This window comes from Marmota flaviventris, chromosome 6, assembly GCF_047511675.1.
Source record: "Marmota flaviventris isolate mMarFla1 chromosome 6, mMarFla1.hap1, whole genome shotgun sequence".
Lineage (NCBI taxonomy): Eukaryota > Metazoa > Chordata > Mammalia > Rodentia > Sciuridae > Marmota > Marmota flaviventris.
The window spans coordinates 113,426,604-113,453,738 of NC_092503.1; the positions used below are offsets into that span (position 1 = coordinate 113,426,604).

The 27,135-nt window shown below is 55.1% G+C and overlaps 1 protein-coding gene and 1 non-coding gene across 2 annotated transcripts in view; one reads left to right on the plus strand and one right to left on the minus strand.

The window, feature by feature from the left end:
- Positions 1–23,674, plus strand: part of Lrfn2 (leucine rich repeat and fibronectin type III domain containing 2) — a 163,714-nt gene extending 140,040 nt beyond the window's left edge. Inside the window, exon 3 of the mRNA XM_027943485.3 lies at positions 22,393–23,674. Within this exon, the coding sequence (XP_027799286.1) occupies positions 22,393–23,359 (967 nt within the window). The 3' untranslated portion in view covers positions 23,360–23,674. The remainder of the gene's footprint in view (positions 1–22,392) is intronic.
- LOC114099433 (U6 spliceosomal RNA) lies at positions 10,607–10,712 on the minus strand. The gene has a single exon (XR_003583894.2). It is a non-coding gene; the product is annotated as a U6 spliceosomal RNA (small nuclear RNA).
- Positions 23,675–27,135: the final 3,461 nt, after the last annotated feature.

The window sequence follows — 27,135 nt, forward strand, 5'->3', positions numbered from 1 at the left end:
CACATGTTAGCCGAGGCACGTTCCCTGGCAGACCCAGGGCGAGGGGCAGGGCAGGCCTTCCCCCACCCCACCTCCAGGCCGGGAGGAGGCCACGGTTATAATCATGCAAGTGAAGAAACAGGACCAATAACTCAGTAGAGCACTCCTGACGTCCTGGGCGGACAGGCTGGCTCTGGGGTCGTGGCTCTCAAACTCCACCAAGTGTCAGAATCAGCCCCTGGGCTTGTCAACACAATGCAGAATCTGCCCCTGCCCTTCCCATCCAGTCAGCCTGGAGGGGTCTCTGGAAATCTGCATTTGGAACACAGTCTCTCTTGAGGCTGCCACTGTCCTGCTGGCCTGGGGACCAACACTTTGAGAACTGTGGGTCTAGTGAGTTAACAGGAGGTTTGTGCAGGGAGGTTGGAAGAGGGCAGAGGCAGGCCTTGCCTGTCACCCACGGCTGCCATGTTCCCGAGCTCCTGCCACATTTCCTGTGTGTTCTTGTACCTGGTACTCACTACTCCCCTGAGAGGTGGGACCCATTATTTGTTATTTGGTGGACGAGAACTCAGCCCCAGGGAGGTGATGTGACTTTGGGCTTGCTCGTGTTGGCAGCAAGGAGCCAGGGCCTAGTTCTGAGGGGATAAATGACGTGTGCTTAGGAAAACTCTGGATTTGGCACTGATAGTCATTGATTTCAATATTCACTTATTCAATCAACAAATCTGTATTGAGAGTCCGATCCAGACTCAGGGTGAGAACCAGATAGGCAAAGTCCTCGCCTTCAAGGATCTAACATTCTTATGGGGGAGAGAGAGATGGGATTAAAAATGTGCACCAGGAGACAGAGGCTGGGGCTACTATTTTATACAGGTAGTCAGGGATGGTCCTGCTGAGGAGTGACATTGGAGTAGAGATCAGAGTGGAGTGAGAGAAAAGGCCAGGCAGGGGAGGCAGCTGGTGCAAAGGCCCTGGGGCAGGATGCACTCACAGCGTTGCAGAGGCAGCAAGGACTCTGGTGTCTCTGAGGGAGAAGTTGCAGGGAGTGAGGTGAGGTCCAGGCGGGGCTTCAGCAGACAGGGCCACTCAGGCCAGGGTAAGGCCTTGGATTTTATCCTGCAAAAGGTAAGAGCCACTGAGGGGTTGAAAGCAGGAAATAGGCATCATGTAACTGAGAAAGAAAATTCTGGCTGCTGCAGGGAGAATACACTGCAGCCAAAGGGTGGAGCCAGGAGACCCGCTGAGGGCGGGTGCTGGGATCTGAGCGGTGTCTAGACCCTTCTGCTCCTCCATGTCCACATCTATAAGATGGGCAGCAGGACCCGGGTGTCCTTCCGGATGAGCTCAGTGGCGTGTTACAATGGTTTTTCTGGCAGAATCCTTGGGCCTGGGACCGGATGAGTTCCAGCTCACCATCCGAGTGGAGACAAGGAGTTCGCGCCCTCCCTGAGCAGGGCAGAGTGTCCCACGAGGCCACTGTCCCAGCTCCTCAGCCATCGTACCCCATCCCTGACGGGGAGTAATTATTTATATTCTTGTTTAATTAGCTCATTCGGTATGTGCCGCGGCGTTTCTGATCATAAGTCACCTTCTCTAGTGGCTCCTAGGTGTGCGGGTGCCGGCGTCTGGCCACGGGATGAAGGTGGCATTTGCAGGTTAGAAGGTGGCCAGGGTCTTGGGGTCCTGTGCTTCCCTGTGGAGGGACAGGCAAGGGTGCTGCTGAGGACAGGACTGGGCACAGGACAGGATCCTGGAAGCTGGGGTGTTTTGGTGGCAGCTGGCACTAAACTCCAGAAAGATATTTTTACCACCTGTCAAAATGCCACCGTGTGTGAGCCACGGGCTGCTCCCCAGGGCTGCTCTGCTCCCTGTCCCTGGCTTTGAGTGTCACTAGGAAGAAGGTCTGAGTAGAAAGGGGGGGCTTTGAAAATTCGCAGGTTGGCCTGGCTAGTAATTATTAGTCTGTTCCTCGGGGCCGGGGCTGGAGGATGTCTCGGCCTTGTGGCCACTGGGTCAGGCTGGGTCCGCCACCCCTAGTGTCCCTGTTCAGGCTCAATCCCATTTCCCGCCACCCTACCTGGAGTGGGCCAGGAACAGGAGCCTGTCCAAAATATACTTTTTCATGGATCAAAGGGACTGAAATTCCACCATTAGAGATGCATTTCTTTGCATGTAAAATGTACAGAAATCTGGGAGACGCAGAGGTGGCTTCCTCTGAGTTGAGCCAACAGGGGAAACTATTGGAGGACACAGTGGAAACTCTAGCAGTAGCAGGAGGGAAGAGGCCAGAAGAGGTCACAAGTGACCTCAAGCCCAGTTCCCAGTGTGGGCATACTTAGAGAGCTGTAGACAGTTTGGGAAGAGGAGCCATAAAGCCAAGATCCTTGGATCAACCCAGCTGCCAGCTCATCCCAACTATCCTGGAATCAGTTCTTTTGTCTTTAAAATGGGCCTCCTTCTTGCTGCATTCACAAGCTGAGAGATTCCCAAGTGAGAAAGGGCCAGTTCAAGGTCACTCAGACCATCCCTCCCTGTGTGAGTCCTACTTACCCACACTTCTGCCACCTGTCACCCCTCACCCCACTACCCTTTGGGACGCGGACTGGTCCCATGTGAAGTAACTCCCAGGGACAAAAACTACCCCACATTTCCCTCAAGGCCCACATCCCTATTCGGTGCCAAGGACTTCTGAGCCCTCCTGAGTACAGCCCCCAAATCCATCCCCCCGCCTCCTGTCCTGAGATCCTACCTCTGTCCTCAGCAGAAATAATTAAACTAATTCTTCTATAATATGTCCACGCTTGTCATGGCCCACCCAGTGCTAACTGACTCAGATTAACCTCTCCCCCTGCCGCCCTCCACCCTTCCCTTTACCTTTAGGCTTATGAAGTCAGGTCTGGGCCCCAAGCAGGGGGACACAGGGCCCTCCCGCCCTCCAGCAGATGGTGTTCCCCAGGGAGACAGACAGACAGATGTTAAATAGAAATGCGGGCGGGGCGGGCACGTCAGGAGTTAGGGCCCTGAGGAGTGCTGTGCCTGTGACAGCAGGTGCTGGGGACTGGCCCAGCCCTGGGAGTCAGGGAAGGGTTCCAGGAGGAGGGACACATGTGCAGCAGGTCGGGGCGCCACTGTGTTTCTCGCCTGGCTGTGTGTGCCTGAGGTCTGTCTCCTGGGGCCTCGCCTCCATGGTGATGACTCTGCAGTCCCAGGGCCCGCCGGGCGTGCGTGGACGCTGGCCACAGCCTGGCCAGGGCTAAACGGGCAGAGGCAGCCCCTCCCCGTCCTGGGCGGTCCTCGAGAGGCCACGCCCATGAGGACACGCCCCTCGCATTGCTCTGGGCCCTCCTGACCCCTCCTCCTCAGGCTGTTCCCAAGATGAAGTGGCCCGGACCCCGTGGCAGTTCCATGGTGGGGTGCATAGGGGAAGTCAGTGTCCAGATGTCACAGCAAACAGTCCTGGGGACCCAGGGCCTCTAGCTCAGGCCCGATGTTGACTTTTGATCTTCAATAAAACATTAAAAGAAGCACTCGTCTCACTTCTGCATGTTTCTAGATTGTGCATCTTTGAGTGGAAGTGCATGGATTAAAACCAGAGACTGAGGGATGGAAATTAGGTCACAATGATATGCTCGAGATCGGGACCCCCAAAAGACCACCAGAGACCAAGATTGATGTAAGCAGCAAAGAAGCGTTTATTGTGAGCTAGCTCGGTCCTCCGCGCACACACAGCAACTGGTGACACTGAGAGGCCCGAGCCCAGGATTTGCAGCAGCTTTATACACTCTTTGGGGAAAGCAGGGACTTCACATACATCATAGCATCTCTTAGCAAATCATCACTCACCTCGGGAAGATCATAAAACTACTCTAAAACATGATTAGCACATTCACTGGTGGAAACAAGTTGGGTAGGGGTGATTGGCTAGTACAAGAGGGGGATTCGTTTGAACCATTGGTTTAAGCCATGAGGGGAGTGCATGCTGAACTACATGGTTTCCCAACTTGTTACCAACCACCATAAACTACTGGGGGGTCATCTGCATCCCAGGTATTTTCCCTATCTCATGCTGATTGGTGGTTGCTAGGGGGTTGCTATGGGTCCTCACCTAGCCTGACTGAGTCAGGGACATCTGGCGCAGCAGATCTCTCCAAACAACTCAACTAGGAGTGCTCTGTGGGTTTTTCCAAGGACAAGGGTCACGCCCCCTTCCTTGGGCAGGCTTTGCCCTGAGGTAGAGGCTGGTTTCCCAAAAATGGAGTCACATCAGTTTATCAACAAGTGCCAAGTAAACGTGGGTGGTTTCTCCTCAGTGATGACGAACATAACGGCCAGCTGTCCCGAGAGCAGTTAGCCCCGGGGACTTCCTAGCAGCCGCCGCTGACCGGCTCCTTTAGTTTGTTCAACATCCCGACCAAGAAGGACCCTGAGATCACTTTGCAGGAAGCACAATTTTCCGGGGCACAATTTGGTTAAGAAGTTTTGCAAGGTCTCAGCTGGGATTCGTACCCAGGCCAGCTGGCTCCAGGCCTTGGCGGAGGTCTCCAGCACCTGTCTGAGTGCCTGCTGTGTCCTCCCACTGCCCAAGCACCTTCACAGCTACCCGGGAGTAGCTATTATGCCTGCTTTACTGGTTGGAATCTCTGGGACCAGAGTGGGTAAGCAAGCTGCCTGAGGTCTCCCAGCCAGGAAGTGGCAGGTTCAGAATTTGAATCCAGGCCTATCATGCTCTAATGAGCACCTGGCCACTCCTCTTCCTTCCAGATCATGAGAGGATGGTGAGAAATAAGTTGTCTTGGGGTCACAGGTGATGTGTTTAAACTAGAAACCAGCGACTCCATTTCCTTTCACACTGTCGCCTTCTCTACTAACAACCTCCAAATCATCAGCCTTTTGTCACTCAGAGTCACCATGAGGAAACAAGTGATGTATGCACCAGACCAACCCACCCCATCCATCCACAGATACAGAGACAGGTGGGTGCTTCAGGAAGATTCTAAGTTAGACAAGTGGAAGAACTTCCAGACAGTACTGGTGATGCCTGACAAAGTCTTGGATTGGAAACGGAGTGCATAGAAGGCCTGGAGGAATCCATCTGAGTCAGACTGGATTTTTTTTTTTTTTTTTTTTAATGAACCCAGGGGCGCTTTACTACTGAGCTACAACCCCTGCCTCTTTTTTAAATATTTTATTTTGAGACAGAGTCTCGCGAAGTTGCTGAGGCTGGCTTTGAACTCACTCACGATTCCCCTGCCTCCGCCTCCTGAGCCTCTGGATTACAGGCGTGGGCCACCGTGCCTGGCTTGGCCATGCCCTTGAGAGTTCTCATTTATAAGGTGCCATTTGGACCATGGCTGCCCCTCCCTGTTGCCGACGTCTCCCAGGCTGAGATGAATCGGGTCAGGGTCCACCCCAGTGATGGGGCGGGCCTGGGAGAGAGGGAGGAGATTTATGGTTTGGCCTTTGCCCTTCAGGCGCCAGCATCTCCCAGAGCTCCCGAGGGCGTGCGGGGCTGGAGGATGGCACCATGAATCTCTGACAGCCATGGGGCTCCCCGCGGAGGACGCCCAATGGAGGAAGCAGCCCATAGATCACAGCTGGGCTGTTGACCTTGAGTCTTAAGCAAAGTGAAGAATAAAAGGTCATATTTATTCCATCAGAGCCATGGGAGCCTGAAATACGGGAGTGTGAGTAAAGACGGTGGTAAATCACTCACCACTCCGGGGAACTCGCCCGATCTGTCTTCCACCCTGTCACCCGCTGGGCCACCGGGCATCCGTGTGCACAGAGGTGGAGGGAGAGAAGATGTGGGGGCTCCGGGGGACCCCAGATGGTACTCACTCAGGATTATAGCAGTCCTGAGAGTCAGTGAGATTCACAGACCTCTAGAATGTAAGGAGTCCCTCACCTCCAATGTCACCTTCCCGTCCCGCTTAGCCTGACCCCCAGGTGGGGCTCAGCCTGTCCCCCTCACTGACACTTCCTGTCTCTCTTAACCTGCTGAAACACCTCTTCATTTGTCCCTGGCACATCCCGAGTTCTAACCTGCTGAATGAGTTACTCACGCACAAAGATGGTACCGAGCGCCGTCTCCCTCCACCTTCCCACATCTCCAGCCCTCTCGGGCCAGGACTTGTGTTGGTTGTGGTGACTGCTGTACCCAAGGTCCCAGGACAGCTCCACCTATCATGTGACAGGTGCTCCGTGGACATTTTTTAGATGGATGACTCTCTGGAAGTTACTTGAGAGATGGTCTGACTCAGACCCCTCACCACGCCAGGGAGAGCTGAGCTCCGGAGGAGGAGAGCACTGATGGGGGTACAGAACTGGGAGGAGGACCCAGATTCCTGCTCCCAGCCAGAGCTCCAGGTCCTGCAGGGTCCAAGCTGCTCCGATACCACGTTGCTGTCCGTCACGTTCCATTAACCACCCAGAGGACCCAGGGCGGTGCAGCCCAGGGCAGGGAAGGCGTGCTTGCTTCTCACCCTGACTTACAAAACAAAATAGGTGACAAGTTGACTGATAACACACCTCCTAACCCAAAGGGGGCCCAAAACTATGTGTTCCATTAATTGGGGAATTCGGGGAGTTTCTTTCCTAAGAATTGTAGGGTTGGGGTGGGAAATGGGGAGGGGTGTTTCCTAAGCACCACCCCATCCTCCCGCCTGGCTGGATCCTCCCCACGGAGGCTCATCCCACCCTCACCCCCAAGCTGCGGTGCCAACACATCCATTGAGCTGTGTGCCAAGCTCTGTTCTCAGCGCTTTTCCTTACACATTCATTAAACCCGTCTGGGAAGTGGCGAGCTCCTGCCATCGTCCCAGTGTTAAAAATAAGGCAAATACGCTATAAAAGAAACGCTCTGTCCCGAGTGCTGGGAACACATGAGGAAGCAGGACAACTGGAGAGGCTCCTCTTCCTGGAGGGACCAGGCTACAGCATCGCATCGTCCTCAAGCACACTAGGATGGAGGTGCAGGGAGGTGACCAGCTGTGCCGAAGGAAACGGCACAGCAGGGGAGGGGCCCCGGGGACTTGGGTGGTGGGAAAATCACAGCATTGAATAGGGTGGCCACCGGGGGCCGACTTGGAGGGGGTGAGCCGGAATCTCTGGGAAGGGATCCCAGGCAGGGGAGCAGCAGGGAGAAGCCCCAAGGCTGGAGAGCATCGGGACCCTGCGAGGGGGCCAGGGTGGCTAGAGTGGAGGGGGGCAGGGTACGGTGGTCGCTGGAAAGATGTTGTGTCAGGGTTCACTCCTGGGGACACATTCACAGATGCTCACAGCCTGAACCAAGAGCCTCTTCCCGCCTCTGCTTGCTCTCCCAGGGATGCTTCCACACTGAACGATGAACACACTTACACACTGGCCAATGGACACACACCACACACACTCATGCACACACGCACACATTCACAAACACACTGGCCAATACGCACAGCTCTCCTCCACCCACACCCGGCTTCACCGCCACCCTCCTGCGTGGGTGTGAGTGTGCCAGAGAGGAGCAGGGCGACTCCTCCCCAGCGTCCTTCCCTCTGCCCAGCCACAGCAGAAGAGGGGGACAGAGCACCAGGTTCTGGGGCCTCAGACGGCGCACCTCATGGAAAGCAAGTCTGCGACTTTCTCATGTGTAATTTACTCACGTGACCACGTCTAAACTAAAGGTCTCAGGCCTGCACGCATCCTCATGCAGGGACAATGACGCCTGAGTGTGGCTCTGGTCTGTGTTCTTCATACCATAGGAGCCACCTGCGGATGGGGTCATGACACTGCTGCTTTTAGTTACCCTCAGTCAAAACTAGGACTGTGCCTCCAGGCCGGAGGGGCACCTCCACGCTCCTGGATAAGGAGTCGGGTGCCTGATGAGGCTCATCTTCCCCCCCCCCCCCCCCGCCCCCTTGCACAGGACCAGACCCGGCTCCCTCAGCCCCGCATGGCTCACCTTCACCACCAGAGGGCTCCTGCTGGAGGGTGGGCCAGCGGTGCCAGTGTTGTCTGTAAAAACGATGGACACTTAGATAGGTCATCAATTAATTCATCTATTGATAGATGATAAAGGAAAAAAGCATTCGCCATATGCATACATGGGTGATGGAGCTATTTTTGATGTCGGCGCTCTGCATACGTTGATTGTAATGCTCCCACCACTGCCGTTATGATTGTAACTGCTTTTACAAACAAGAAGACTAACTGGGCATGGTGGCCCATGCCTGTCATCCCAGCAACTCAGGAGGCTGAGGCAGGAGGATCATGAGTTCAAAACCAGCCTCAGCAACTTAGGGAAAGGCCTAAGCAACTTAGCAAGACTCTGTCTCAAATTAAAACATAAAAAGGGCTGGGGATGTGGCTCAGTGGTTAAGCACCCCAGGTTCAATCCCTGGTACCAAAAAAGAAATAAAAAAAAAAAAGGAAGACTAATGCTTTCTGGGAAATCTGGGAACAGGGTAAAGATATAGAGGGAAGCTGTGGAGTCAGGATTTAGCCCAGAGCCCAGGTTCCTCTGGTGCTAAATCATGTGAGCATTCAGGGTTAGGGACCTGTCCCTGCCTTCCCACTGTCCTTCTATGGCTGTGCCCCGCCTGCCCTTCCCCTGCCTCTTCCCTTCTGGTGATGTTCTTGTGGAAGCTTGGAATGTCCGAAGTGGGTGTGGAAGTACAGAGAAGGGAAGTGTCTTTCCCCAGGTCACACAGGGCTCATGACAGAGCTACTGCTTGAGGCTCCCGTCCCCAGCCTGAACCTGGGTGCCTGGTGGGTGGGAACAGCTCTGTCCCCATCCTCCTTTCCTTGGGCTCCTGGGTTTGGACTCTGTCAGAGGCTGCAGTTGTCTGGATAGAGCAGAGGTCTCCCTCCTGAAGCCACGCCTCCTCCCTTTCCTCCCTCCTGTCTGCTCGCTGCAGATGTGGTGTCTGGGAGGATCAGCAGAACCAGCCCAGGGAAGTGCTGAGTGGGCTCCACCTGACCACTGCTGGAAGGGCATTTCTCCAGGGGCCCAGGCAGTGGGCAGATGATGCAGCAGCTCTGCAAGCCAGATGACCAGCAGGCCACGCGTCAGCCCCCAAGAAAGCATCGGCCAGTTTCTCCACCAAGCTGTCATACCAAATATCCTTGGGATATAAAGGTGACAGCTCACACTGGTGCATGCTTTGCCACTTGCAGCCTGTCCCAGGAGGGATGCGTCTCTTTGGGTTCCTCAGCAGTCCTGAGGGCAGGTAGTGTTACCGCTGTTGACCAGTGACGAGTCCTTGCTTCCCCGATGTTGAAGAATAACACCAGAAAAGCACACGCCAAGGCAAGGTCAGAGTAGAAATTAGAAGTTTATTAAAGGACAGCAGAAAAGACTTCTCCCGGAGGAAGAAGGGGACCCAAGAGGTGGAATCCGTGGAAGTGCGGTTGTCTCCCCTTTTTATAGGTTTGGTGATGGAATGCAAGGGGGAAGGGTTAGGACACAGGTGGGCCAAACAGGCAGGAAGGACTTAATTATCACCTTTTGGGATGGGCTTATCACTTCTCTGGGATGGGCTATCTCCAAATCTGTTGGGGTTGTTTCCTGAGCTCCATTAACTTTTCTTTGAGGTGGACTTTGGCCTAGGGCCTTTTCGGGACTTCATTAACATTCCATGAGTTGTCCTGCGTTTCCCGGAATCATTCTCAGCATGGCCTCCATTGTAGATTTCACTGGATATTAGACCCGATTTACCTAACTACACTGACTACCTAACTTTAAATCTGGCTTCAGTAGTAGTGTGGGCCTTCCTGTTTGATAGACGAGAGAAACACCTCTTTGTCCAAGGTCACTCAGCTGGCAGATGGCAGGGGTGGATTTGAACTTGACCTTCAGACATTTGGCTTTATGACCACAGTATTTCATAAAGGAGGGTTAGGCATCCTGGGCAGAGGGGTCAGGTAATCTGCCCAGGGTCACACAGCTAGTCAGTGCCAGAGCAAGGTTTGAACTCAGGCCCAGGTGCTGCGAGTCACTGGGTTTTCATCTTCAGCAGTTCCTCCTGGGCATTGGATTCCTGCCATGTCCTGCCCTGAAACTGCCCCAGTCTTCAACCCTCAATGAGTATGGAGAAGAGCAAGCAGATGGTCAGGGGCCACTCTCCCCACTGGGCACCTTCTCCAATGCCGCCTGTGGCCCCAGGTCTGACAGGGCCAGCCAGCCTGGGCAACAGAACTAAGCAGCCCCTGTGTGCACTGCTGGCCACCCGAGCGTCCTCAGCCTTGCTGGAGCGACACACAGATTCCCAGCAACCCCTGTTCTTCCTGCTCCCCTGGCAGAATTTGCTTTGTGATAACATTTTATATATATAGAGAGAGAGAGGTACAAAATGTACGCGTGTAGCAGGGACTATTTTAACCACTTTTAAGTGACAGTTTGGTGGCATCGAGTTCATTCGTGTTGTGTAACTATCGCCTCTGTCCGTCTCTAGGAGTCATCATCCCAGTGTGAGATGGGCACCCTCAGACAGCAACCGCGTCCCCCTCCTCCAGCCCCTAAGCCACCCTCCCGCCCTCTGTCTCTCTGAGTGTGTCCACGCTAGGTGCTTTGTGTACTGTATCTGTCCATTTGCACCCAATGTCTTCCAGGTTCATCCCGGTTGTAGCATGTATCAGAATTTTACCAAAAAATGGTGACAGCTTCACAGATGTGCATGTCACCTCTGACAGGGGTCACACTCGTCTTCTCTGTAAGGTTCCAGTTTTTAGTCTATGTGTGCTGAAGAGAGCACTGTGGTGGCATTCTGAAGGATGCTGGCGCTGGCTTTGCCCCTGGGTGTTGTCCCGTGAAATCCACGGGTCTGCGGATGGAGGTGAATCGTGCCATCCGGTTCCATGTTTGGTGGTGCTGACTCGGCGCCAGCTGGTTGTCCTAGCGCATCCTGGACACAGCTGGTGGGGAATCTTCGGCTCCCACCGTTCTGTATGTGACAAGGTATAATTGACCTGACACCTTCTGTGTTTTTCTGTAAACGATGACTTGTTGAGCAAACTCTTCTCAGCTCCTCCAGGAAGTCCCACATCTGTGAAGACCTGGATGAAGAGAGACAGAGAGAAAGGAGAGACAGACAGACAGACAGAGGCCTTGCATGGGATAAGGGGGCTGGTCCTGGTGGGCTCAGCCCATGGTGACAGAGCACTGCTCTAAGAGAACAGAGAGAGAAAGGAGTCTCAGGAGCAGCCCCGGGGGTCTCACCGATGGCTCAGTGTGGGCCACCCACGGATGCAGCTCCCAGGGAATTCAGAGTGGCCCTGAGAAGCGTGACATCTGATGGGGAGAATGTGGGTCCTAAGACAAATCACCTGACGGGAGGGGAGCAGCTAAGAAGCACTGGGATCTGTGCCTGGCAGTTGCTGGGGAGGATGGGATGCTAATTCTGGAGAAGTGGGGTGGCGTGGCCTCACAACTGGAGAAAGTCAGCCAGGGGAAAAAGAAAGACATAGGAGCTTTCCAGGCGGACCCCTGGGGTTGCACTAGGGACAGATGGGTGGTCCCTGAGGAGGGGAGGAGCAGGCTTTCAGAACACAGCCCACCTGAGCTGAGCATCAGGAATGGATGCGTTGCCCAGAACTAGGAGGGGGGCAGCAGTTGGCGTGTCCCAGGAAGTGCAGGAGCAGAGTGCTGCAGCCAGAGGGGCCTATGTTGAGGGACTGAGGAATCCGGTGACTGTCAGGGCCCCTCTTGTTCCTGTGGTCTGAGTGGAGATGACCAGGAGAACTAGAAAGAAGCCAGCCGCCGGCTGAGAGCCAGCAAAGGCAGTGCTGGACGGAAGGGCCCAGGAGGCCCAGGGCTGCACCTAGACAGACCCCAGATCTCAGCCCACAGCAACTCTGGGAGGGACTCCATCACCTGCCCCTTTTACAGAGAGGTTAAGTGGCATGCCCAAGGTCACACAACTGGTCACTGGTGGCACAGGGGTTGGAGCCCTGGTAGTGATTACTGGCACCTGTCCCCAACCTCCTGGCTTTCTCCACTCTGTGAAGGAGCACCCTGAAGCAGCAGCTGCCACACAGGCACAGGCAGCAGGGTCTGCCCTGGTTCCCCAGCCAGGAAGCAAAGGCAGGGCCTTCCTGATGGGGCAGCTCACCTGTCTCCAGGTAAGCTCTTACTCTGGGGAGATGGGTGCAGAGACAGCCTGCTGGGTCTCAGATCACTGTGGCCTAATTTCTAGTAGTGGCCAGGGCTTTGTCCTTGTGTCTGCTGAAAACAAGTGGCACATCCGGCAGTGTGCAAGCGCCACACCCAAGATGGCTCCCTGCAAGTGCCACACCCAAGATGGCTCCCTGCATGCTCAGTCAGGACCAGGCACCGCCCATCTCCAGCTTCCAGCTTGATGAACCAGCACCAGGGTTGCCTCTCTCTGGGTTGTGGGGTGAAGCATTGCCCACTCCTATATGTGGCTCATCCTCACGCAGACCTTCCTCTGTGCCAGACCCTGACCTGGGTTCTTCATGAATTGTAATTGACTGAATCCTCAGGACACCCTGTAAGGCAGAGATGACGAACACCCCATTTTACAGAAACAGGACATTCCTAGGACACTAAGACACAGAGGACACTACGACACCTCAGGATGTCAAGGGCTTACTATGTGCCAAGTGTTGTTTTAGGCCCTGGGGAAATCCAGGAACAAAAGAGAGGAAAAGTTCTGACCTCAGGGAGCTGACATTCCAGTGGAAGGAGAGAAAGACAGACACTGAACAGTAAGCACAGGGAGTGAGAGATAATGTCTGTCAGGCAAAGTGCAATGGAGGAAAATGAACAGAGTAAAGGGCTTGGGGGAGCCAGGGTAGAGGTAGGCGGAAGCTCACATAGGGTGATTGAGATGGTCTCCCTGAGGAGACCTTAGAGCAGAAGTTTGGAGAAGGTAGGTAGGTGAGCATCTAGCTACCTGGAAGAAGAGCATACAGGCAAAGAGAACAGCCAGTGCAAAGGTCCTGTGGCAAGAAGCCCTGGGTGGGTCTGAGGAGCTGCAGGCAGCCAAGGTTACAGAGTGAGCAGGGGGAGTATTTGGAGAGGGAATCCGTGAGGCAAGAGGCAGATCACCTGGGACCTGTGCACTATGGAGGACTCTGGGTTACATGAGATGGGCTTCACTGGGGTGGCACTGAACAGAGGAGGGACAGGACTGACGTATATTCTAACTGTATCCCTCTGACTGCTGTGGAGATGCAGCTGGGGGAGGGGAGCAAGGGAGGACACCCAGAGGCAGAGGTTTGACCTTTAACTCTGCCTGCAGTCCCCAGGGCTGTGGAAGGAATGTCTGGATGCACCTGAGGCTGGAGGCCTTGGCTGGGCGCTTCGTCTCAGAGTCTCAGCCATGATGGAAGGAAGTGTCTCCTCGGCTCACTGACCGGTGGAGCCACCAAGGCAGGGGCACTTGGGAGGGTCCCGTGTTCTCAGGAGGGGCAAAGGCAGTGAGCAGGGTCACAGCCAGTTCCTCATCCCGGGCTCTGGTTTGCAAGTGGATAAAAGGCCTGACCTTTGGGGCCTTGAGGTTTCTGCATACTCCACCATTCTGAAGAGCAGCCCTGCACCTCTTCCGGTCCTCACTCAGGGCCCTGTGTTCAGGCAAGACCAGTGTTTGGCACCAGTAGAGGGGACTACATGCCTTGCACTGGTAATTCTGATAATTTTGACTCCTCTAATCCCTGGACCATCAAATATGGGGCCCGGGGTCTTCCAGATGCACAACACTCCATCCCACAGAGTTTGAATGCAACCTCAGAATCCTTCTCAACACTGGCACCCAGAAAACCCTCAGAGATGGAACACAAGAGTAAACATATTTGCAAACCTTCTAGAACCTGGTTCCTGGCCACTGCCTTGGTGACCTCATTCCCTACCACCCTCCCTTTCTATCTCCGTTCCAGCCATGCTACCTCCTCACTGTTCCTGTCTCAGGGCCTTTGCATGGCCTTTCCAGGCAGCTCCTTCTGCCCCAAAACTGTGCCCACATGTATCCACGTGGCTCTTTACTTCCCTCAGACCTCCCACTGGCATGAAGCCCTGAGACCACCATCATCTCTCACCAGATCCCATCTCTGTTCCAATTGACTGTGTGACCTCAGGAAGTTCATTTAATCACTGTCTCTAAAATGGGGAGCAAAATTAAATGTACTTTCCACATAGCTTGAGAAAATACGAGGGTTCTGGGTTTTCATCTTGGCTGAGCACAAAACTCTGCAAGAACTTGGGCAAATCTCATAACCTCTCTGAGCCTCAATTTTCACTTCTGTAAAATGGGGATGATAATAGCACCTCCCTCACAGGCTGCTATACAAATTAAATTAATTAATAATGTAAAATACTCAGAACAGCGTTTGACGAATGGTAGATGCTCAGTAACCGTTACCTGTTACTGCAAGGTAACATGTTTTCTTCTTTGATAATTGCCATCAAACAGTTGGCTTGACTCAAAGACTTACTTCCTGCCAAAATTTCATTCTGCTTAGTTCAATTTAAGTAAAACAGTACAGTCATCCTTTAATGTCTGAGGAGAACTGGTTCCAGGACCCCTGCAGGTACCCAAATCCGCAGATGTTCAGGTCCCTTATATGGAACCGGCATAGTATTTGCATATAACCTACACACATCCTCCTGTATTCTTAAGTCATCTCCAGATTATTCATAGCACCTAAGAGGATGCAATAATAGTGGTAAGAAAAAGAGTCTGTACACAGATTTTTTTTTTCTTCAAATATTTCCAATCCACGGCTGGTTGACTTTGAGGCTGCGGAATTGGAGGATTCCCAGGTAACACTGCATAGGGAAGTCTTGCTTGGGTGGCCTGGCAGGCCTGTGCAGGCAGCCTCTCTGCCCAGCCTCCATTTCTTCATCTGCAATGTGGGGCAACATTCCTGCATCAGAGTCAGTTTGCAGAATGAGACCCTGCTTGCAGGAAGTGCCAGCCTCACAGGAAGTACCCCATGCAGGGTGTGCAGATAGAGCATCCAATCTCCTCTCCTGCCTTGGGTTTGTGCAGGGAAGCCAGCAGGCCCCTTAGGGGCTCGGCAGAGGAAGGAGAGGCTGCAAAGTCAGGGCCTCTTGTCTGGGTTTAATGAGGCCCTTTCATGCGGTCGGAGATGTGAAGGCGGCTGAAGAGGTTGGCAGGCCACGGGTCCATGAAGGGCTGGTAATGAGGATGCCGAGCCAGGGAAGGGGTGCGGGGAGCTTGACGTGGCCTCTCCAAATTAGTGCTGGGCTCAGCAGGCAGCTGTGCGCATCGCTGATGGAGGGGAGGTGGGGGGGCAGAGCTTCTGCAAAGGGGAGGTGCTGGGGGAGCTGAGACGGATGGGGCAGGAGGAGCCCCGAAGATAAAAGGGGTGTTTGACAACTTCAGGAAAGGAAGGAGCTGCTTTCTTACGTCGACACCAGCACCCATTTCCTCCTCACACAAAAGCACCCTACACCCCCCACCCCAACACACAGCTGCACAAGGCCAGCGACTCCGCCCACCTGTCTTCTCTTGGGGGCTGCATTCCTGGGGGAGGTTCATGGCTGCTGCAAAAATGGAGAAGCTCAAACACAACAGGATTTGATGTCTTTCTTGGCCTCCTGATGTTCAGTGTGGTGTGCCAGACCAGGCAGGAGACGCTCAGGTTGGGTCTGCAGCTCCCCGAAGGGCTTATCAAGGTCAGGTTACCGCAAGGTCCAGGGGCGAAGGGAAGGAGCATGTGGGGGAGGCTCTCTGGCTCTTAGAAAGCTGGTGGCACACTGTGTCCCCCATTCCATTTGCCAGAATGTACTGTCCTCAAACATCCCTAGCTGCAAGGGAGGCTGGGGAGGAAGTCTAGAGGGGCCCAAGAGGGGAGAGTGGCTTGAGGTGGTCATTTACGCTTCACCATGAGGCCCAGGGGGAAACTCAGAATCCCCCCAATTCCTGTTCCCACTCCCAATCCTGGGCCCTGAGGCCCCAGGGGTGTATTCTGGGGGTAAACTGTGCTGCTAAGAAAGAGCAGGACCAGCTTGCAGATGTCTCTGGGAGGTCACATGGGGTGACCCCTCCCAGTGTCAGGGAATGTGGGAGTCTAGGGCTAGGCCTGGGTAGAAGAGGGGCCTAACAGTGGCTAATGTTGCCTGGGATCAAACCCTTACAAACGATCCAGGAGTAAACACCTCCACTCCACACACACACCCACACACACACACACACACACACACTCACACTCACACACACACACACACACACTCACACTCACACACACACACACACACTCACACACACACACTCACCTGTACCCTGCACTCATGCATCCCAAACCCATACATGCACATCCATGAATGGCCTTCAGGGGCCCATGCAGTGAGCCTGAAGGACACAGAAGACTCTCTGCAGCAAGGTCGCAGGCCAGCGGTGTCTGAGAGCCTAGCGCTAGTCCCCAGTGAGTCTCAATAAGCCCCTCCCCATGCACAAAGGGACTCTACCCTCAGCACCTAACCAAGCACACATCCCCCAAGGTGCAACCCAGACCCCGAGTCCAGAGGTACAAAGAGGGATAGGACACAACCTGGTCCTCGAGGGGGTGGTGGCATGAACCAGCCGTCATCAGGGAGAAGGGCCCTGAGGGGAAGGCGCTGAGGGCTGAGGAGAGGCAGCAGGACATGCTCTGGCTGGGGTCAGAAATGATATCTGCATCAGCCTCAGAGGGTGAGGACCTGGGTGGAGAAGGAGATGGCCTTTCTGGGGAGAGGGACCCTGCATGCAAGGGGACCAACCCGTGCCTGCGCTAGTGCACTGGACCTGGCGGCCCAAGTGCATGGAGACCTGGGGAGTGTAAGGGACGCCCTAGTTGGAGTCACACCAGGCAGTGCCAAGATGTGAGCTGCTGGCGTGGAGAAATGATAGTCTAATCCCACCTACGAGGAAAAGATGGTGTGAATGGGATGTTGGCATCCCATCAAAGCTACCTCCTGTGTCACTTAGGATTCTGTCAGAGAGAGGGAAAGAGCCCTGCGAGTCTTTCCAAAGAAATTTCGGAGCAAGGGCTTGTGCGGATGATGGAGTGGCTGGGGGTCACCCAGGAGACAGGGAGCACCACAGATGAGCCTAGGCGAGAAGTGACCGCCCCGCCCCATCCAAGGCTGGAAGAGCATAAGGAGGGGGTGTCAGCAGGATGGGGATCCAGATCTCTCTGGAAGGAGCTGGAACCAGGAGCCAGCCTCCAGAGGGGACTCAGGCTGTCAGAGAGAAAGCACTGGAAAAAAGAAGAGGAAGAGAGACTGTGTCACAGCAGCTTCTCCCTCTTCCCACCCTCTAGCCTGCACTGGCCTGCTGGACCTGGCAGACCCAGGGCACAGGAACCTGGGAAGAGCAAGGGAGCATGGGAAATGTAGTTCCCTGCCATGCAGCGGTTAGGGAGGGGGCCAGGGAAAGAGGGAAAGCAAATTTGAGAGAAAACAGCAGGATGACTGGGCTGCTCTTGCCTGTGAATTCTTCTTAAACTTCTGGGGTCAGCTGAAGATTGTTGGATAGTGTTCAGCTGAATGAATAAATGCCAAATGAATAAAAACACAGAGAGGGAGTGGGGGCGGGGGGTAGAGAGAGGGAGAGGAAGAGACTGACTCAGAAACAGCCATTTAGGCCTGCTTTGTTTTCCTGGGTAGGCGCCGGGATTGCAATTTCAAACTGTGTTTTAGAGTGTGTGAGCTTAATTAAATTTAACACGTTGGAGCAACTTAACTTAAAATAGCAATTCATATTTTCTGCTAACAGAGACGTCGCCAGTTTACGTGATGGAGGGAAATGCATCAGGGTTTCAGGAATGTGGTTTTCAAAGGGCGGAGACCTCTGGCTATTCAGTTAATGTCATTGTCCCCAAGTGCACTCTCCCCTCCTGCACCTTGCTCTGGTGGAATGCTGACCACTGAGACCAAGGGGCTCTGCCTTCAGTGGGCTTCTGCCATGGAGAAGAGAAGCAGAAGGTTGGGCCGGGAAGAGGGAGGTTGGGCTACTTGTTTGTTGGGTCCCCACCCCAGGAAGTGACCCTGGAAACTCCATCACCCCAATCCTGTGGGCCATTGTGTCTCAATGAGGGGTGATTTTGACCCTAGAGGCCATTCAGTAATGCTTGGAGACATTTTTGGTTTGTAGAGCTGGGGGTGTGTTCTGGACTGCAAGTCCTGGAGGCCAGGGTGCTGCAAACATCCTGCAGTGCAGAGGGCAACGGCCCGGCCAGGACTTAGCCAGGCCAGGGGTCCTGAGGGCTGAGGCTCAGGAACTGTGCTCTCCTTTGCTGCTTCTCAGATTCCTCCAAAAGGACCAGCTCTGTTTCTTCCCTGTCTGAATGCTTTTGTAATTATGTAACAGACATTAGAAAATACCATCATGCGCTTGGATGTGACAGCCCATGCCAAGTTGCTCACAACTGTAAGGCCTACTCTCAATTTCTGGGCAGCTGATCATGGAGCAGGAATAAACAGTTCATGGACAGGATTCTTCGGTGGGCCATCCTATGAGCAAGACCCACCTCTGTGATTCTCTGTCCTTCCTGGGACAGCAGGGGGTGACAGCTAGGTGACACTAGCCTTGGGTTATTGCCTGTTCCCTTGTGGTCCCCCATGCCCTACCCACCTCCTTGAAATGGGTCCTTTCGTAAGCCTGCCCTCAGTTATTATCCCTCTGCCACTGAGCCCTCTGCCTGACAGGCCCCCACTGATTCTGGGATGTTTTCCTGCCTAAGTAAGCAAAGTTGGAGGTCGTATAGGTGGGACGACAAGGAGATGATGCTCAGGCTGCGGCTGCGACCGTCTCTTGTAAGTCATGGCTCGCCCTTGACCAGCACGTCAGTGGCAAGGGACACAGTCACAGTCAAGACTTGGGTGGATCACTCTGGAGATGGTGGGCTGAGGGGACTTCTGAGGAGCATACCTGATGGAGAACATCTGTGTGGCGGCTGTGCCTCTGTCCAGACCAGAAGTGGAGAGGCCCAGGCAGGGCCTGCGCGTGGCATCAGGAGGCAGGGGGCCTTCAGGTAGCAGAACTACCCCCCAGGGAGGGGCAGGTGGGCATGAGGGGGAGTCCAGGCCCCCAGTGCAACCAGGGTCAGCAGATGGCTCTGTTGGGGGTGTGATGGGGTGTACAGAGCACGGGGTGGCAAGGGAATTCCATTTCTGTCACTAGAATTTGAAGAGTGGCCATTCTATGTGACTTTTTCATGTGGCTTGTCTTTGCTACCTGGATCCAGGAGCGGCCTGGCTTCAGACTAAGAAGGGTGGGATCCCAGTGGACCCCATCTGGTCTCCGCTCCATCATTCCCCCAGGGAAGAGTGCAAACTCTTCGGCCTCCTCTTCCTCTGAATCAGAATGATGCTAACTTCCTCAGGGGTTTGCAGGAGCTTATATGAGATATGCATGGGAACTTCCCAGCCCCAGGTAAGGGCTCTGCAAGTCCCGGTTATTGGTGCAGCAGAGATGAACTTGACCTTGCCAGCTGGGGCCTGCTGAGTCAGCTGCTCTGGCTCTCCTTGACATCTCCTGCCCAGATGCATGGGCTTGCGCACACACACACACGCTCACACACACACACACACACACACACACACACACACCACAGACCCACACCCCAAACCCACACACACCACATACATACACCAGATACATGCTACACCTATACACCACACACACACACACACACACACACACACACCCCACAGGGGCAGAGGATCCAGGAGCTGCCTCCTGGCTCTTGGTCCTGGCCTGGGGAAGCAGGATTATTCCTCCTGCCTCATTGCTGGGCTAGATACCCTGGGGGGCTTTTCCAGGCTGACCTTGCAACCCTGGTGCCAGCAGCCTGCCAAGAACCAGCCTCACCCAATGGCACCTCCATGAGCAGCTTGGTCCAACTAGCTTTCATTCCATTATGATTTCCCTTATTTGGGAAGCAGGCAGGGCTCCAAAGTCACCCAGGGACAGCAGGAAGATGAGCAGTGTCTGGGAGGAGTGGAGGCCATGGAGCCAGACTGCCTGGTTTGGGGCCCCAGGCCATGGCTGGGCACCCTCAGGCAGGTAGCGTAACCTTTCTGTGCCTCAGTTTTTTGTCTATAAAGTGGAGATGCCATCGTGGTAACTACCTCTGGACAATTGCTGGGAGGATTATGTGAGTATTCATGCTCTCTGAAGAGCTGAGGATGGAGCTGGCCCAAGGCAAGGCCCTGGGAGCCACTCTCATTTCACTGTCATTTTAGTAATGACAGCAACAGTCGCAGCGCCTGCCTCCCAGAAGGTGGGTGCACATGGAGATGACCTCAGGGGTCTCGAGGCAGGTCCTGTGCTGGGTGGTTGGGGAGTGATGGGGACAGCCATGTGGCTGTAGGTGTCCAGGACGCAGCACGCCCCCCTCCTCCGGTGGCTCTGCTTTTTCAAGTCACCCGAGCCCTCCAGGTGGTGGAGGGCAGGGATTCACGGCGACGGCAGCTGGGCTGCTGGGGTCTGCATCCCGGCTCTGTCCCCCACTGCAGAAGGAGCATCATGGCAGCGGCCACCCAGAGAGCTTCTGGAGAGCCGAGTTGACAGGCACAGGGCACCACAAGAGCCTGGCACTCAGGTGCCAGCTGCTAGTTGCTCTTACCACTGACATCATTCTGGGTGTGCCCAGCTCCCACCTCGCCAAGTTGCATCTATAGCCTCAGGGAGGAGGAACTGGGCTTGGGGATTGCCAGTGTCCCCAGGAACACGGGTCACATAGGGATCCTTGGGCTCTGTCCGGGGGGCCAGGGATCCTATGGGTGGAGCGTGAGCTGCAATGGGCCCTACAGGACTTGAAATGAAGAAATGCATCCCCGTATCCATCACAAGCCCAGACTGTGGACCTAGAAATAAAGTCAAAGTCCCCAAACTGCCTCATCCCAGCAGTCCCAGCTGTGTGACCTCTGGTAATCACTTACCCTCTCTGAGTCTCAGCCGTTCCTCCTGCGAAATGAGAGCCCTAAGCACTCTTTCACAAGAGGGCACAGTGCCAGGTAGAACTGCGGCAGTGGAGTCCTCAGACAGATCCACCTCTCCTCCCCTCTGGCCTCTTGTGCCCCAAACCCTCTGGGATGCAGAGGGGCTTGAGGGGCTTTCCCCCAGTGTGACTTCCCCAGCAGCAGGACCCAGGAGCTGGGGGGACAGCAGAGCCTCCCGGGCCGTGCACTGACAGGATGTCAATATCTGCCTGTCAGCCCTGATCTCTCAGGTGGGTGTGCTCAGGCCTCAGTATTTCACATCTGAGATCTCAATCTGTGGCCTGTCTCGGGGCTGGAGGGGCGGACGGAGCCTTCTCGTTCTCAAGTCCTGGGGAATAGGGGGTTGGGGTAGAAGAGGGGCCACCAGGGAGGCTACAGGGCATTCCTTCAGGCCCAGGGGGTATTTCTGCAGGAGGCCTCACCCCTGGAAACAGAAGTGGGCCCTCGATTAGAGATGGGGCCTTGCGTCCATGCTTATGTCTGGAAGGCCCAAGCAGGAGGGGCCCAGGCTGCAGTGGACGGACCCCAGTGTGGGAGACGGCTGCCCCATTAGGCCGGTTCTGAAGGTGGAGGCCCTAGCAGGGTCCTCCTGACTGAGAAACTTCCCCAGAGCTGTTGGGGGGGCCACCTGCTGTGGCCTGGAGTGGGGAGTGTCCATCCCTTCCCTGGGGGAGCTCGGTTCTCCACTCCCCCCCACTTCTGCTTAAACCCCACCTGACCCCACCCCCAGCCCAACAGGCCCCCAGTGCAGTCACCAGCCCTCCTGGCTCAGGAGAGAGCCCTGCAGGTGGGGCCAGTGCTGGTGGGTGGCCCAGGGCAGGACCCTGTGTGGCTCAGCAGAGCACCTGGCCCAGAGAGGGCTCAGTGCTGGTGTCCTGAGGCGCCCCAGAGAACAGGACAGGCTGGAGCAGGGCAGGGCTGACCTGACTCCCCCAACCTCCACGTCCCAGAGACTGGGGGATGTTGGCAGCAGGCCTGGGAGGGGGTGGCGGGGGCCCCTTTGTCTAAGTCTTGTTTCTTCGCTCCTTTAATCTCTGCCTCTGGTGTCCCCCCTGCCTCTCCCTGTGTGTCCCCTCTGCACTGTCCTCTGCTGCTTCTCTCACCTCCACCATCCATTTCCTGTTTCCTCTGGGTGGCTTCCTGCCCTCCTCTGCTGCCTTGCTCTCTGATATCCTTCCCTTAACTCCCCACACTTCCTCTTCCACGGCCTTTCTCCGGCTCCCCCTCCCTGGGTCTCGCTCCTTATGTCCTTGCTTTCCCATTGTTTTCTGTGCCCATGCCTATCACCTGCCTGTCACCTGCCTGTCACCTGCCCTGTCCTCCTCCTCCTCTCCTTGCCCCATCTCCCCTTTCCTGTCCCTCCTCTCCCTGTTGCTCTTTCTTTGGTTCTGCGGGGCTCTCTGCGTCCCTGTCACCTTGACCTTCCACTGCGCCCTCCCTTACCCCATGTCTACCTCCCTCCCCAGGATGATCCCAGCCTCCAACAAGGCCTTCGTGGTCAACAACCTGGTGTCGGGGACAGGCTACGACCTGTGCGTGCTGGCCATGTGGGATGACACGGCCACGACCCTCACGGCCACCAACATCGTGGGCTGCGCCCAGTTCTTCACCAAGGCTGACTACCCGCAGTGCCAGTCCATGCACAGCCAGATCCTGGGTGGTACCATGATCCTGGTCATCGGGGGCATCATCGTGGCCACGCTGCTGGTCTTCATCGTCATCCTCATGGTGCGCTACAAGGTCTGCAATCAGGAGGTCCCCAGCAAGATGGCAGCAGCCGCTGTCAGCAACGTGTACTCGCAGACCAATGGGGCCCAGCCTCCACCTCCGGGCAGCGCGCCCGCCGGGCCAGCCCTGCCAGCCCTGCAGCCGCGGCCCAAGGTGGTGGTGCGGAACGAGCTGGTGGGCTTCAGCGACTCTTCCTCTTCCAGCTCACTGGGCAGCGGGGAGGCTGCGGGGCTGGGACGGGGTCCCTGGAGACTTCCACCCCCTGCCACCCGCCCCAAACCCAACCTTGACCGCTTGATGGGGGCCTTTGCTTCCCTGGACCTCAAGAGTCAGAGGAAGGAAGAGCTGCTAGACTCCAGGACTCCAGCAGGGAGAGGGTCCGGGACATCAGCCAGGGCCCAACACTCAGACCGAGAGCCACTGCTAGGGCCCCCGGCCGCCCGGGCCAGGAGCCTGCTCCCTCTGCCCCTGGAGGGCAAGACCAAACGCAGCCACTCCTTTGACATGGGGGACTTTGCAGCTGTGGCTGCCGCTGCAGGAGGGGTGGCCCCCGGTGGCTACAGTCCTCCCCGGAGGGTCTCAAACATCTGGACGAAGCGCAGCCTTTCCGTCAATGGCATGCTCTTGCCATTTGAGGAGAGTGACCTTGTGGGGGCCCGGGGGACTTTCGGCAGCTCCGAGTGGGTGATGGAGAGCACGGTGTAGCCCCCGGGTGGTACCCTCCCTCCCACCCTCGAGGAGTGGGAGAAGTAGGGCAAAGGACCTTTTCGGGCAAGTCTTGTGGAGTTTCCATGGTGATGTTTACATCCAGGGGCAGTTCTGTCTCCCGGTCAAGGCCTCTCGTCCCTTCCCCCCAGTCCCCCGCCCCCCATGTCACCTTCCCAGGCCCGTCCCCACCACCCAGCAGGGTGTGCTCAGGGAATGTGACTCGCTCAAGTGTCCGCTGAGCCCTGAGTGTTTGGAGAGGCGGGGACTCCGTCTTTCTGATCACAAATGTAGCTTCGAGCAAGCGGCTTCGGATCGCTCATGGGTCCAGTGCTGTTTTTATTTCTAATTTATGTTTCCATTTCCCAGACTTCTCCTCTTCATTCCCACAGATAACCGAGAGAATTCCCTCTACACGAGAAAGAGTCCTCCCTGGTTGCGGGTGACCACGGCCAGTTGGCAAGGCGTGGGGATGACTCTGGTCTCAGTCTTGTTTGGAGATGAGTGTGGAGTTCCCTGCCCAGAGCCCTCATTACCCCCAGCCATCCCCACGCCCTGCTCTGGTAGGCAGGAATGGCCGACAGTGACCCAGTGTCCTTTGCTTCTCAAATAGGCCCTCACCCAGCACAGTGGCTTAAGCCGGAGGGTGACCTCCAGGACCTACACATGGGCAGGGAGGGGGCTCTAGCCTGTAGGGCATAGGGACCTTGCTCTGGGGTTGCTTCAGGGCATTTGCCTCTTTTCCTGGGAAGCTGGGACAGGAAGTTCCCATGATCATGTGCTGGCTGAGAGGGGTCTTATTAAGAGATGTGGGGTGACCAGGGGACAACAGATTTTGAGCCCAGAGCTCTGGGTGTGGTTTCCAGAGCCACAGGGACCACCAGCTGAATAACACAGGCGAGGACATTTTCTCTGTAGATCTCAGCTTTCTAACTGGCAAAATCCTGAGACAGAACTGGAAGACCCCCCACTTCCCTTCCAGTCTCAGGACTCACTGGCTTTCCCCAACTCTAGCGTACAGCGGTGTCCAGCTCAGTGGGCCAGGAGCACCAGCTGCCAGAGCAGTCCTTATCCTCTCCGGGCACAGAAGGAACATTCTAGACGTTTGAGGGGAAACGGAATCAGAGTTTTGGAGCTTGGGGAGGTATTATGATCATCCCACCCTCATCCCTTCCTGCGTCTCCCTGAGAGCAGAGACGGGCCCACAGTCTCATGGAGCATTAGTGACCAAGCCAGGGCAGGGCGGAGGCTGCCTACCTCCTGGGGGCATTGTGATCCATGCCCCTGTCTTCACCCCATCTAGAACAGTTCTGTGTCCCAGGTCTGTCCCCTGTCTGTTCCTGAAGAAGGAGGCTCAGGATGGGATCTGGGGTGCCTTCTGGATGGTTCCCTGAGGAGGACCCACCCCTAGAGGTGGGCAGGGTGGGAGGGGAGGCTCACCATTCCTGTCTACCTAGGGATTAACCCCCCACTCCCAGAGAGCCGGGGAGAAACTCTGGAGGACAAACCTGAAGGGTGTTCCCTGCATCTCTGTTGTCCTGGCCTCTGCCTCCTTCTACGTCTCTCCCATTACCAACGCACTACCTCTCCCTCCCTTGGTCTCCCCGATTCACGCCTCCCTCCCCCCAGCCTCCTCCACGGACCTCCACCCTCTTCCTCTTGTTCTTCTTCCTCCTCCTTCTACTTGTCCACCACAGTGTAAAAAGCACACAGGTGAGGCCATCCTGGACGTTGTAGAAGTTCTGATGGGCTCCGGCCTGATGCTGAGGCAAGCCCCGCCCCTGCCTCCCGGGCGCTGGAGGGTGGAGGCGGGGCTCCCTGCAGGGCCGCCTTCTGGCTCCACGTGGGAGCCTCCCAACCCAGCTGTGCCCTTCCGCCCTCTCTCCCCCCTGCCCCCTCCTGTCTTGGTTCTTCTTTTCCTGTCTGCTACTCTACCCTCCCCCTATCTTTTTCTGGTTCTAACAAGGTCATCAGCAGATCAGGCCAGTCTCTCCCAAGACTCCAGGTTCATTTTCCAAGCCATCCCCAGTGCCAGGGGGATATCCCTTCCCTGTCGGGGTGTCACCCACAGAATTGGGCCACTTGAAGGGAAATCTCTCCCCCCCTTCCCCTCCCCCTTGTCTGTGACTCCTACCCCTTCATCCTGTCCAAACGTAGCCATTGTGGAAGTGGTCTCAAATGCCACCTGACGTTTTGCCTTTGTCAGACCCGCAGGGGGATGTGGTGGACAGCAGAAGGGGAGGACCCAACTCACTGTCTGTGCCCCTCAGCGGGCAGAGCTTTGTGGTGACACGATATGTACTTGCTCTTTTGATTGTCATGTTTCTGACTTTGGGGTTTGGGAAAGCAACATCCCTGTGGTCAGAATATAAATGCCAATCTTCTCGCAAAAGATAAAGTACAGTCAAATGTATGGTTTTCCAAACAGCTACCAACCACACTTCCTGGGAGGGAGGAAAAAAAAAAAAAACATTCTCCTGTCTGTGAATGTCTGCTGTTCATTTCTCTGGAAACTCTGGGTTTTCTAAAGATGACTTTGAAATGGCATTTTCTCTTGCACCTGTGTTTGTTACTGCCTGGCGAGAGCTTGCTTCCTGCCAAGTTCATGTAAAAGGTGGGGGACTTTTCTGAAATAGAGGGTGAGGCCGTCATCCCGGAGTAAAGGTGGACTGTGGAGTGAAACTCCAGGTGGGGAAGGGAGCAGTCCATCCCGAGGCCTGACTGCCCACCTGATACACCAGCCCCCCCAGCCCTACCACACCTGGCCACTAGGGGCGCACGGGTACTTTCCCTCCGTTTTGGTGGAGTCCTGGGTGGTGTTTTCAAAAGGGTCTTTTATCAGAGGACCATGAAGACAAACCAACACTCAAAACCAAAGTATAGGAACAAATAAGCTTCCTGAACACAGCTTCCCAGTCCCAGACCCTCTCTCTATATCTGCCTCAGTGCCACCCCATAGGGATCAGATGTGAGCCACAATGAAATTTTAGACTTCTTTGTAGCCGTGGGGTGAAACAGTTGAGTTCAACATTAGTTATTTATTTTATTTAACCCAATATATACAAAGCATTATTTCAACATGCAATCATTATAAAACTAGTAAAAAGAATTTGCAATTTTTTTTTTTGTACCAAGTTTTGGAAAGCTGGTGTATATTTTACGCTTAGAGCACATCTCAATTCTGGCTAGCCACCTTTAAAGTGCTGGCCACTGAGTTGGACAGCACAGCTCTAGAGTGACAGCAAAATTGACTAGAAAGCAACTTTTGGAAGGTGAAAGAGATGAATGCTTATTAAGTACCTACAGTTTCCAAGTACTGTGCTTGGTACTTCACATACTTTTCTTACTGAACCCTTTCTACATTCTTTCAAATGAGATGTTATTATGTTCTTTTAAAAAATAAAACAATTGAAGTTCAGAGGGGTTAACTTACCCAGGGTCTGTGACGTCACACTGCCCCACTTTCACCCTTCAGCCTGTTACAGGTTGGGTTCTACACTGACACAACTTCCCAAGTTTTGCCCATGAATTTAGCACCCGGCTTTTATTTGATCCTCAGTTTTGACTTTAGGCAAGAACCTGTTGTTAAGTGGTTCATTCTGACCTCACACTGGCCTTCCTGGCCCTTCTTGGCTTGAAACATTCTCTCCTTCTGCCAGGAATCTTCCTCCAGGATTCAGACTGCCTGGCCTGGCCCACCCCACGGTCACCTTTCACCTATCTTGGTGACCTCTAGGTTAATGAGCCTTCCCTCTCCAGTCTCCTTGGGTCCCCTC